This window comes from Salminus brasiliensis, chromosome 12 (genome assembly GCF_030463535.1).
Source record: "Salminus brasiliensis chromosome 12, fSalBra1.hap2, whole genome shotgun sequence".
In the NCBI taxonomy this organism is placed as follows: domain Eukaryota; kingdom Metazoa; phylum Chordata; class Actinopteri; order Characiformes; family Bryconidae; genus Salminus; species Salminus brasiliensis.
Window position 1 is genome coordinate 36,022,284 of NC_132889.1, and position 12,508 is coordinate 36,034,791.

The following is a 12,508-nucleotide window of genomic DNA, read 5'->3' on the forward strand; positions in this document are numbered from 1 at the left end:
TAGAAGGCTGCAGTCTTTCAGAAAGGAGGTCTCAAATCTCTGTGAACATCAGAGAACCAGGATCCTAAACACCAGGGTATTTAAGCGTTCGTCTGGGAAGCTAATGCTACAGAATGTATGAGATGTCCAACAGGTCTCACCTTTATTTATTTACTTATTTTTATCAGTAAATCAAATCAGTCTTTTGCAGGAAGTGACATCATTACCTAAAGCACAACAGAAGGTCTGATTGTTCAACTGTTTTTATTTAATCACTTGTAATTTGCACAGAAATTTAGCTAATGACTATTTTTCCCTGCAGCAGTTTAAGGTATTATGATAGCTCGGCTTGCCCCAGCCAGTAAACTCAATAGGAGTTAATTTGGATATCATTTGTATATGTATGTATATGTATTTTGCTTTGCTTGTCATAAGTGGCTCCCATATTTTGGCAGACCAGCCTTGTATTGAGTGATCTTTTTGTTTGGCAGGTACTCTGCAGAGGAGATTGAAGAGAAAGTGAGCAGTTTCCGTTTAATGCTGCAGGAGAAACAGGAACCCCCTCCGCCACCCTCGGAGAAACCAGCGTGAGTGTTACTACACACAGTTCCGTTCCATGTATGAAGGACTGCCTCGATTATGTTAGATACAGCAGCTTTTATGATATCGTCCCTGTCATGCCAATACCATGTCCATATATATATTTTGTGTCATAATGTGAATCTGGTTGTTATTCTTTACTTTCTGTCCAAGTTTCGTGATGAACGGACCAATAGAAATGCTCTAAGATGGTTCCATTGAAAGTTCAGAGGGTTTATTCCTCTTCCTGTAAAGCTGCTGTTTTGGAGAGACAGGCTTTTTGTGTGATATTCATTCGGGTGTTGCAAGAAACACAGCCGTCCCGTAGGATAACGTTTTACAGAGTTATGGATTATTTAATGTTTGTACTGAAGTTATTAGAGCTCAGTATGTTCTTCTACACTCTCCTCAGCTTTATTAGCAAAATGCGTGATGTGGAAAAAGCCCTGAAAACACCCTGTATCTTTATGCCACATCCGTTATACGTTCCCACAGCAGGTTAAAGTGGCCCAAATCTGAGGTTTCTTGCCATGTGTGATACAGATGTGTTGTGTGTGGCAGTGTGAACACTTCTAATTTGGGCCACTAAGCAACAATGCAACTCCGTCTGAATAGCCAGGTCAGGAATCATGTGGCTTTTACTTCAATCCAAGCTGACGTTCAGTGAGAAGGAGGGATGAATGAGCGATGCAGCCACAGGAGGGTGCTGCTGTGGTGTGAAACAATAATGAAAATAAGGTTAGAAGGAAAGTTTAAAGAATCAAATGACCTGAAACACACTGGTGGGTGTGGCCACAATTTATTTATTAATTTTTTTAAACAGCAAATTCGCGATAAGCCCAGCTGTCAGCCGTTGCAACCTCTTGAAAGCTCTTGTGACGCTGGAGAAAGTCAGTTTAGGAGCATGAACTGTTGAGACCAATGTCGCGTATAGGTTACATTAAAAAGAATTGGGCCGATTTGTCCCTGCTGTGTGAACGTAGCCTTAATCATTGTTAGCAAGGATTAAACGTGGTCTGAAATGTGCTGAAGGCCACATTCCTCATTACTCGTGTTAGCATTATAGGTTACTCTCAGTCGCTCTGCTAAATGCTAAATGTCTAACAGTTGTCTCACATTCTCTCTCTTTCTCTTTCTCATTCTCATTCAGTGTGACTGAGACCCACGCACTCGCTGCCGCCAACCAGCAGAAAAACGACCGTCTGAGAGAAGCCTTTGGCATCGGCTCGGACTACGTGGACGGCTCCTCTTTCCACCCTGACAGAAAAGAGCGTGAGAAAGAAAAGAGGGAGCAGGAGAGACTGGAGAGGGAAAGGCTGCAGCAGCAGAAGTACCAGTGAGTGGACCACTTCCTGAGCTCTCCTCAAAGAACCCCAGTACTGATGATTGTTATCGTCCAGCACCATTTAATTAGGCCTAATCAGGGGCCGTGCAGTGGGTGGGACTGTCCAGGACAACCTGAAGCCAACCTGATATTAGAGACTAGCCTTAACAGTCTGTATACGTCCCTGTGTACTCTGAAATGACCCAAGGACAGTCTGTGTGCTTTGGTGGTGTACAGCTGTCATGGAAGTATGAACACAGCTGGTGTTTCACTTCTCTAATGTTGGGCTCAATTGTTAATGCATTTCAAGCCGTCCATAGCAGGACATCCATATGCTGTCCATAGCAGGACATTTTGACCCGTAAGACATTTAGTCCTATAAAGCTCTCTCGAGTTGGATTGTGCAGAGTGGATTGTGGCCTAGGCGGGTTACTGGAGGACAAGCAGGTGATGGAGATTATGGACGGAGTTGAGCTCCATGTCAGAGCTGGCAGCTAACGTCACTGAAAAAAAACCCAATGTCTTCTAAATGTCAAATGTCAATGTAAATTTCTAACATTTTTAGACATTGAAAAATTGTTTTGTTTTTAAATTGGGGTGTTGGAGGCCAAAATTGAACATCTATCTAACGTTGAAGCTTGACATCAACCAAATGTTGGTTTTGACTGATATCCAACTTTGATTTCCAACTGAAATGTTGTAGCTTTGTCAACAGAGTTTTGACATCAACCATAGTTACATTTTTAACAAATTTTACGTCTGTCCAACGTTATATCAGTCAAATGTTTCTGCTTCTGTTTTTTGCTTCACAGGATAATTGAAGAGTCTGATGAGTCAGACTCGTCCTCTACGCGGAAACAGAGCCGAAAGAAGAAGAGAAAGAAAAACAAAAGCAGAGACAGGTAAAGTCGAGTGGGGGAGAGATGGAAGGAATAACCGGGCTGGTTTAGAGGTGATGCCTGACCAGCGTCTGTGTTTCAAACCTGTTGTGATCTGTGTTTCTTTCTCTTTCTCTCTTTCAGCTCTGAAAGTCCCTCAGCCTCCCCTCGCAGAGAGAAAAAGAAAAACAAGAAGAAGAAAAAGAAAAGGTACGTTTACCCTCTGCAGTCTGCGAACGCACTGGTCTGTCAAATGTGATGTTTGCTGGATCGGCTGTGACACTCATTCGGAGTTAAAAGGCGCTGGTAGTCCTCTGCCTCTTATCTATTATTGGAGGATTCGTGTGTCTGTCTGTCTGGTTTTGTGTGAAACTGACCGGTGGGGGGACACAAACTCCATTTATAAACAATTTGTTTCACATTCCTCTGCTTTAGTGAAGCTGAGACCCTTGTAAACCTGTTTCAAGCACCAAAACAATTCGTCCCCAGGAGTAAATGGATGATTTCACAGGAAATATGAAGACTCTCCGCACTCTGGGCCCTATTGTACAAGGCGTGTTGCGGTGCTCCCTGCCATCTTACACCCCCCCCCCAAACATTAATATATTATTATTATATAAATGCGTCTATTTTCACGTCTTCCACCTGCGTCGCTTAAACAGCAGCACTGCTTGCTAATATATCTACGCCGATGTGCACGGTGGTCTTAAAATGAGGGGTGTTCAGGTCAATTTCTGGCGTATTGCTGTGTATCTTGGCAATGGAAAACACAGGAGGAGCTCCACTGACTGAAAACAGCCTAGGCAGACGTCAGACCCCCCCCACCCCCCCCAAACACACACACTTTACACCACTGAAATAGCAATCCGACAAAGTCACACCGCACCAGGCTCTTAAAGGGAACAGAGAGTGACACGTTGATTGGTTTATTACTGCACGTTACGCCCAAAACACCCCCATGATATTATTATTATTATTATTATTATTAAGAGACTTAATACGTGTCTTTTGCGCGTTTTCGAGCCGTGCAAGGCAAACTTTTCCTGTCCTTACGATCGCAAAGACACACTGACGTCCTAAATCAGGCTGCATGGTGTGTGGCTGATGGCTCGTCTAAAGATCGCTAAAATGGGGCCCTCTGACTGTGATGTAGATCAATGGGGTCTCATTACAGAGAGAGGTAAGATTGTTCTGAACATTTTGGTGTAAAACATGACCATTATAAAGTGCCTTTAAAGGCGAATTTTAAAGGTCTATATTTTATTTTATTAAGACCTCATTTTTCGTTTTCTTTCAGGGAGGAATCCGTACAGAGTGAACAAGGAAGGTGAGTTGCGCCGCCTTAAACCAGAATACAGGAGTTTCTCAGATTGTGTGTGTGTTTGTTCACCTCTGTGGTCTTATTTTGGGTTTATTTCAGTTCATCTGAGGAGAAACAGGTGTCGAAGAGGAAGAGGAAAGGCAGTGAAAATGAGACTCCTCCACCAACTAAGGACCGAAGGCAGCGCAGTGCATCGTCCAGCTCAGCTCACAGGTATGAGGGGTAATTATAAATCTACTGGTACTAAAAGGGTATAAAAAGAGGTTCAGCAATCTGTTCAGCAGTCTAATGCGCTGCCACTCTTTCCTGGGGCGTCAAGTTTGATTCCTGAGCCGTGCTGCTTTGCCATCGGCGTCCGGAGTCCAAGAGAAAGCACAATTGGCCGTGCTCTCGAACTTAGAAAATACGAGGACGCTATCAGCTTTTCTAAGTTAAAAGATGGGAAGATGAGAAAAGGCCAGAATATTGGAAACAATTATTTTCAGACACTGCAAACAAAATAGATAAATAATAGAAAGCTGCACAAGTCCTTGAAATTGATGACCGGGTTGTGGGTTTGATACTTGAGCTCGGCCAGCTGCCACTTTTGAGCCCTTGAGCAAGGCCCTCTCTGCTCCCCGGGTGCTGCAGCAATGCCTGCCTTCTAATGGTGAATATGGTTGTCTTGTCTTCGTGCTCATGAAATTTCATCAGTGCATTATGTTCATTTGTCTTCGCCCACAGCTTACTGCATACCGTGTGTTCTCTGTATGCTTGCATGGTACAAATACACATACTGTTACACCCCTAATGTTTGTGAAGGAGTTGCTGGACTATCACTTTAAACAGCACAACATTACAGTTTAATAGTTTGCCAGGTATTTGCTGTTCCACTGTTAAGCTTTCTTTGCTATTTTTTGTTTACAGTAGGTCTCCAGCCCCGTTAAGGGAGCGGCAACAGAACGCACCTGTTTCCAGAGCAGAGGAGGGAAGAAGGGGCAGGTCTCCTGATCGAAGGAGCCATAACCGTCAGGATAGCCCAGAAAGGATGGAGGTTCGAGAGGTAAGGAATTAGATTGGTCTTGTCCGGAGTGTGTGTGTGTATAGGGCATAATCAGCGACTGTGTGATGTTCTTAAGCCCATGTTAATAGCTAACAGTATTTCATACAGTGTCCCAAACAACACAAGCAAGTCTGTTGGAGATTACTGACCCTGGTTCAGTAAATGTGATAATTTAGGCTTTTAGGTTTGCACCGTGCTAATGTGGTAGCTACACTATATGTCCAAATGTTTGGACACCCCTTCTAATGAATGCATTCAGCTAGTTTTAAGGTGCACCCATTGCTAACACCCATGTGCAAATGCATGTATGTATCAACAGAGAGGTGCCTGTAGAGAAGTACTGCCAATAGAATAGGACTCTCTGGAGCAGATAAACCACATGAACCTATTGGCACCATGCTGCCTAATGCCAGGCATGGGCTAGAGGGGTATAAAGTCTTTCACCGTTGAGCTGTGGGACTGTTCTCTGAAATGAGGGTGCTGGGGAGTTGGGGATGAGGTGGGATGGTGATCGTCCAGTGTCCTCAAAGCCTTTCCTGGACAGTAGAGACGGTTGCTCTAACAGAATCAGGATAAACCCCTTAAATCAAGGATTAATACCTACTCAATGAATGAGTAGGTGACCCAATACTTTTGTCCATATAGTGTATAAGCATTTATCATTTTCAGCTACATTGACATTGTAAAGCTAAAGAAGCAAATGTTGTGCATTGAAGGTGTCTTGGCTGATCTAAAGCTGGGGTAAAGGAGGAAGTTGACCAGGCAATGACTCGAGAGCATGACTGTCTTCATACGTGAGATGTGTATGTCACTAAATGGGTGTGTTTCGAGCTAATATTCTTTCTGTGTGGTTCCAGAGATCTCCAAGACCTTCCCGGTCCCCTGAGCGAAACAAGAGGGACAGGGAAAGAGATCGGGAGCGAGAAAAGGAGCGCATAAAAGAAAAGCCCCAAAGAAGTCGCCACGATTCCTCATCCCCATCCCCGCCCCCGAAACAGCAGCGGGATAGAAAAGCACGGAGCGAGGAGAAAGAGAAAGCTCCACCAAGAAAAAGACACGAATCCTCCTCTCCTTCCCCGTCTCCTAAACGTCAGAAAGACAGGCGGCAGAGGAGCGTAGAGAAGGAGCGAGAGGATGAGCGGAGAAAGAGGGACAAAGCTCAGAAGCGCCACAGCACCTCGTCATCTCCTTCACCTCCACCCCAGAAAGACCGAGCTCAGAGAGGACGCAGCGGAGACAAAGAGAAGGGGCCTCCTCTCGCAGCACCTCCAAGCAGGGACCGGGAAAGAGAAGGAGGGCGAGACCGAGACAGGACTAGGGATGGGGATAGAGACAGAGACCTCGCACAGAGCCGAAAAGACGCGAGAGCTGGCGATAAGGGTCGAGAAAGAGGCAGAGACCGGTCCAGTGACTCTGCTTCACCTGCGCGCCGCTCGCCGTACTCCAACGGAAAACAGAAGGAGGCAGAGCGCGATAGGGAACGCGCGAAAGAACGGGAAGAGCAGCGAGAAAAGGAGAGAGCGAGAGAGAGGGAGCGGGAAGAGCAGCGAGAAAAGGAGAGAGCGAGAGAGAGGGAGCGGGAAGAGCAGAGAGAAAAGGAAAGGCTGAGAGAGAAGGAAGAGCAGCGGGAAAAGGAAAGAGCGCGGGAAGAGCAGCGGGAAAAGGAAAGGGCGCGAGAGAGGGAGCGGGAAGAGCAGCGGGAAAAGGAGAGAGTGAGGGAGAAGGAGCGGGAGGAGGCTCGGAGACAGGAGGAGAGGAGAAAGGAACGAGACAATGAGAGAGAAAAGGAGAGAGAGAAAGAAGTGTCCAGGTCATCCTACAGCAAACACTCTGAAGAGAGACGCTCCGGGAGAGAGGGCGAGACAGAAAGGAAACCGGAGAGAGAAAAGGCCATGGCAGAGGGCGAGAGAAAGGAGAAAGGCGTGCGGGAAGGGGACGAACGGCTGGGAAGAACAAGAGAAAAGGGCTCCCCGGAGAAGGAAAGGGAAAAACAGCAGACCAAGGAGAAGGAGAGGGAGAAGGAGAAGCTGGAGAAGAAAAGCAAAGCCAAAGCTGCCAGCAGCAGTAGCAGCAGCAGCAGTAGCGGTAGTAGCAGCAGCAGTAGTGATAGCAGTGATAGCGACAGTGACAGTTCATCTTCGTCCTCATCCTCCTCTTCTTCTTCGTCCTCCTCTTCATCCTCTTCCTCCTCATCTGACGACGAAAAGCAGGAGAAAAAGAAGAGCCCTTCGGATGAAAACGGCAGCTTTAGTAAGCCGATGCCTCCAGCCCTCCTAGCTCAGGCTGTGGCTCGGAGAGAGAAGGAGAAGGACACAGAAGATGGTGAGAAAGAGAGCACAGCGCAACACAGCCATGCTCCATCCGGTCGTGAAGAGGATCAGGACAAGAGAAGCAAAGAGATGGACCGGGACAGAAGGTCGCTACCATCGAGTTCTCCCCCAAGAGCAGCTCCGAGGGACAGAGGGATTGAGAAGGAGAGGGGCCGAGGTGAAAACCGAGAGAGGGATCGTGGCAAAGAGAGGTACACCCCAACAGAAAGCTCCAGCCCTCCCCCATCGCCTCCGATACGCAGCACAGGTAGAGAACGAAGCAGGTACAGTCCGCAGGAAGCCTCCAGAACCCAGAACAAAGAGCCCGAGAGGCCCAGGGACCACAAAAGCAGCAGATGCACACCTTCAGAGCTTGAGCGAGAGCCAGAACGCTTCTCGCCTAGCAGAGACCGGAACAAGCAGAGCGAAAGAAGAAGGGATTCCCCACCACTGCAACCTTCTCCGAAGAGCAGAGGGAGAGACAACGAGCCTCAGAGTAAAAAGACAGTCTCACGCTCCCGATCTCCAGTACGCCACACCCCACCCCGGCAGTATCAGGAGCGCTCTCGCTCCCCCAGCCCTAGGCGGCGGGGCAGGAGGCCTTCGCCATCACGCAACTCTCCCCCCTTGCGCAGAGCGAACAGCCGGGAGCGCTTCAGGGACAGGAACAGAGACCGAGACAGAGGAAGAGCGGGAGACCGAGAACGAGAGCGCTCCAGAGAAAGGAAGACCAGAAACAGCAGGTCTCGAAGCCCACGTAGACCCCCATACAGGTGAGGGACCAGGGCTCAGCTCTTGGGTCTAAGTATTTGGTCCTATCCAGCTCTCGGCACAAATTGTTTACTGGTGCACTATATGTCCAAATGTTTGTGGACACCCATTTTAATGAATGCTTTGAGCTATTTTAGGTTGCACCCGTTGCGGACACATGCACGCCACACAGTAGGCAACTACTCTAGTGCGCATCATTTTCTTGTTCCTAAAAGGCTTCATTTCTTTACCCAGGTCACGTCGTTCCCCTTCTCCTCCTCCTCCTCCTCACTGGCGCAGAAGTAGCCGATCGCGGTCCAGAGAACGAGAACGGGAGCGGGAAAGGGAGAGGGAGAGGAACCGCATCCAAGAGAAGGAGCGCGAACAGCAGAGAGAACGAGAACGCGAAAGGGAAAGGGAAAGGGAACGTGAGAAAGAAAAAGAAAAGAAAAAGTCGCCCCCGCAACGTTCTGCCTCTTCTTCCTCTTCGTCTTCTTCCTCCTCTAGTTCATCCTCCTCCTCCTCGCCGTCTCCTCAGAGGAGGCCGGATGGAGAGAAGGGGATGAAGCAGGACTCCCAGAACGACAAAAGGGAGAGCGATGGAGAAAGAAAGAGTGGGTCTGAGAAACGGTACACGTCTCGCTCCCCTTCCCCTCCGCTGACTCGAAGTACACAGAGCCCTCCAAACCAGTCGGACCGCCGGTCCCGGTCAAAAGACTGGCCTCAGAGATCCCGGTCACCAGCTGTCAGCCAGTCGGAAGCAAGAGAGGCTTCCAGGGGCAGATCAGGGGGACAATCACCAGCGACTCAAAACCAAAGGCAATCAATCAGAGAAGAGAATGTAGTGAACGGGAGACCGGAAAAGGATGCTGTGGCACAACGGAAGAACAGCAAAAGCAGCTCCAGCTCCTCTTCATCTTCATCCTCATCTTCTTCCTCATCCTCGTCTTCAGATAGCTCCGACTCTGAAGCAGAGAAAGGGAAAGGGTAAGTCTTTGGGGTGTGATGGTACGCGGATTCTGCTTTAGTCACATTGGCTGTATTGTATAATGCTAGGGCTGTCGTGAGAGTGTGTAAGTGGTTCAGCTCCTCCCCCAATGCCTGTATAGGTCATATACATGCATATATACACTTAGTTAATGCTTGACTGTAGTCCTCCCATTTGAAATATGTGCTGACTATGACCACTCTTTATTTAAATAAATTATAATATAAATATGCTAAAAATAATGGGCTTAACTCGGACGTTCGGAGGTTGGAGAGTTATTAAAACCCACAAGGGGTTGGTGTAAGGATGCATTGAGTTTGGGGATTAATTCTGAATGTTTTATTCTGATATTTAATTCTGAATATGTTTTATTTCCAGGCCTGATAAAGCAGCGGCAAGTGGACACTCTTCCTCATCTTCATCAGAAAGTGAGAAAGAAGAGAAGAAGAAAAGGTATTAAAAAATATATATGAATATATGGAATGTAATATACTATGCTGTTGTAATGCTGTACTATATATTACAGTATGTGCTACATTATGGTGGTGCAGACATTGCAATCAATATCTATACTAAAATATATTCTATAAGGCTACACACACACACACACACACACCTCTCTAGTGGTGCGTTTGTTAAATTATTTTTGTTTCGTCTCAGCCCACCTCGTCGACCAAGAGTTCCAGCAGACTCACTCAGAGACTCCCGATCACTCAGCTACTCGCCTCCTGCCAGACAGCGAAGGGCTGCTCGTTCACCTCCCACTCGAAGGTGTGTTAGAAAGTGTACAGGCTTACTTTAGTAAGCAAACCTAATCATATCTTATTAATGCATTCAGCTACTTTAAGTTGCACCTGTTGCTGACATAGATGTGCAAATGCACATACACACACACAGCATGTTTAGTCCCAGTTGTCATTAGAATCGGACTGTGCCATGCCTACTACCAGGCGTGGGCTACAGGGGTATAAAGCCCCCCAGCATTGAGCTGTGAAGCAGTGGAGGAACTGTGTTCTCTGGAATGATGGCTGGTGCTCCATCCAGTACTTTTAGGATGTGGTGATGATCCAACATCCTGACCTCACTAATGTTCTTGACACTGAATACAATGAAATCCTCACAGCAATGCTTCTACAAAGTTCAGTAGAAACCCCTCTTTGGACAGTAAAGACAGTTACTCCAACAAAAGCAGAATACACTTGAGTGGGTGTCCCAATACTTTTGTCTATATAGTGTATTATTAATGTGTCCAGTAGAGGGTGTGATTGATCAGGTTTCTGCTTAGAGACTGTATTCATTAGAAAGGGGAGAATTTTAAGACAGTTGGGACAGCTTCGTTATCAATCAAATGTTCAACGTTAGCTGATTTGTGCTTTAATAAACTTGATTAACTAACTTTTATCTCTTCTCTAATTTCTTCAGGAGGTCCAGAAGCAGATCTCCAAGCAACAGGAGGAGGAAATAGATGAATTTGACTGTACATCATATTTCTTTGTAATTTTCTTTTGCCCTTGTCTATTTTCAGTGTCCCCACCTAGACTTGTACCATGTGAATATTGCAGGGCTGACACGTTTAAGACACGAGTTAGAGCCTCATCAGTTGTGTCGACAGATTAAACCGAGAACTGGAGCAAGCAAACTCAGAAGTCTGCATTTGTTTTTCCACTCAACTTGATCTACATGGAATCTGTTTATTTTTACTTTTACCACGGTGTAATTCAAACGCAAGGAAAGAGAGAGAGAGAGAGAAGTAGAACCACCCATGTGTCGCTTATCATTCTGTGCCAACAGATGCCGAACAGTTTCTCTGATCACACACTGTAAACTATAAACACACCGGAAGAGACCAGTGCTTCTCTCTGCCCTGCTGCAGTTCTTCTGAATGTAGATAAAGAAAAACACTTGTAATGTAATTGTTCACTGAATGGACAGTGTCCTGCTTACACGTTTGTGAGTAGACTCCAATCTTTTTGTTTCTTTGTGCAAAAAAGATGAATAAAGCGGTTGTATCTTCTCTTTTTGGATTTAAAATGCTCTTGTGTGGAAAAATGACTCAATTATGTCTTAATTGCTCAGTCCAATTTTCACAAATATCCGAATGTGGGTTCCCGCTGCTGCTAGGGTTGCCACCCGTCCTGTACAATACAGAATCGTCCTTTATTTGGCTCTTAAATGTTGTCCCGTATTGAACCAATTGTTGGTCCTTGGCTGGACTGTGTCAGTGGAGATGATTACAAGGCAAATTGTAAAATGGGCAAAGCATATTTTAGTAGCCTGTTACGGTTTGATTGTTTAGGATGTTGAGGTTTTTTTTTATAGATAGAGATATAGATTGAGATCATTTATTCATACATTATTTCATTAGTGTGGTTTGTTCTTTAAATGGCCATATATAGTATTGGCTAATACTACTGAATATTAAATAAATTATCACCTTTCAAAAATGACGTTAAGGGATGCCCACAAAGACCCCTCTGAGGGGTCTCCCCTAGATTAAAGATGTTTGTAGTCGGGCCCATGGTGGTTGTGGCCCAGTGAAGTTTTGGTGGGCGTCCTCTATTGTCATTTCTGAAAGGTTGCATTCCTGTAGCATTAAATTAGCATTGCTACATAGCATTTCATTTCCGAGTATCTGCCCTCTAATCAGTATGGGAAGTCTCATAATCTTTAGTTTCTTAATGTTTCTTCATGTCAGGATTGTCACTTAATATTCTGTGGTATTAAAAACCCAACACAGCTCATGCTGCTTGTCATCAGCAGTCGGAGTCCGAGAGCGCACGATTGGCCTTGCTCTCCCAGAGGTGGGTTGATGGAACTTCCTCCTTTCATCACTCCTAGTGTGATGTTGGTCAGCACAGGCATCTGTTCGCTGTTGTATTGGTCCTGGGGGGCCAGCGAGCGTTTCTCAGCAGCAGTTCAAAAAGAGGCTGTGACTAACTTTGTGTGTCGGAGGAGACATGCTAGTCTTCATCCTCCAAGTGATGGGGGAGTTAACATGATCCGGGGTTGGGTAATTGACCTTCAAAATTGGGAAGAATGACAAATTAAAAAGGCACTGTTACATTGATAGGACAAACTATATGTTGACAAGTCAGATTAGGGAAGATTGAGCACATTCACTGTTACCCCATAAAAGATTTTATGTTTCTTAAAAAATAATAATTATTATTATTATTAGAAATATTCAATATTTTTAGAAAAAGATGTTTTGTGTTGGGTGCTTTACATGCTTCTGCCTAATTCTCCTAATTGGCAGTGTATTCCTGTACCCTTAATGCCCTATATTCATCGCAGATAGCAGCTCCACTGAAACATGAAGTTGCCACATCAGCAATATC

General features: G+C 45.8%; 1 protein-coding gene across 1 annotated transcript in view; it reads left to right on the plus strand.

Annotated features, from left to right (window-relative positions):
- LOC140573603 (uncharacterized) overlaps positions 1-11,186 on the plus strand; it is an 81,922-nt gene extending 70,736 nt beyond the window's left edge. The window contains exons 8-19 of the mRNA XM_072693040.1: positions 471-566; positions 1,709-1,894; positions 2,695-2,784; positions 2,905-2,970; positions 4,058-4,087; positions 4,181-4,294; positions 4,988-5,123; positions 5,981-8,205; positions 8,438-9,169; positions 9,549-9,623; positions 9,831-9,941; positions 10,593-11,186. Coding sequence (XP_072549141.1) covers positions 471-566; positions 1,709-1,894; positions 2,695-2,784; positions 2,905-2,970; positions 4,058-4,087; positions 4,181-4,294; positions 4,988-5,123; positions 5,981-8,205; positions 8,438-9,169; positions 9,549-9,623; positions 9,831-9,941; positions 10,593-10,635 — 3,904 coding nt within the window. The 3' untranslated portion in view covers positions 10,636-11,186. The remainder of the gene's footprint in view (positions 1-470; positions 567-1,708; positions 1,895-2,694; positions 2,785-2,904; positions 2,971-4,057; positions 4,088-4,180; positions 4,295-4,987; positions 5,124-5,980; positions 8,206-8,437; positions 9,170-9,548; positions 9,624-9,830; positions 9,942-10,592) is intronic.
- Positions 11,187-12,508: the final 1,322 nt, after the last annotated feature.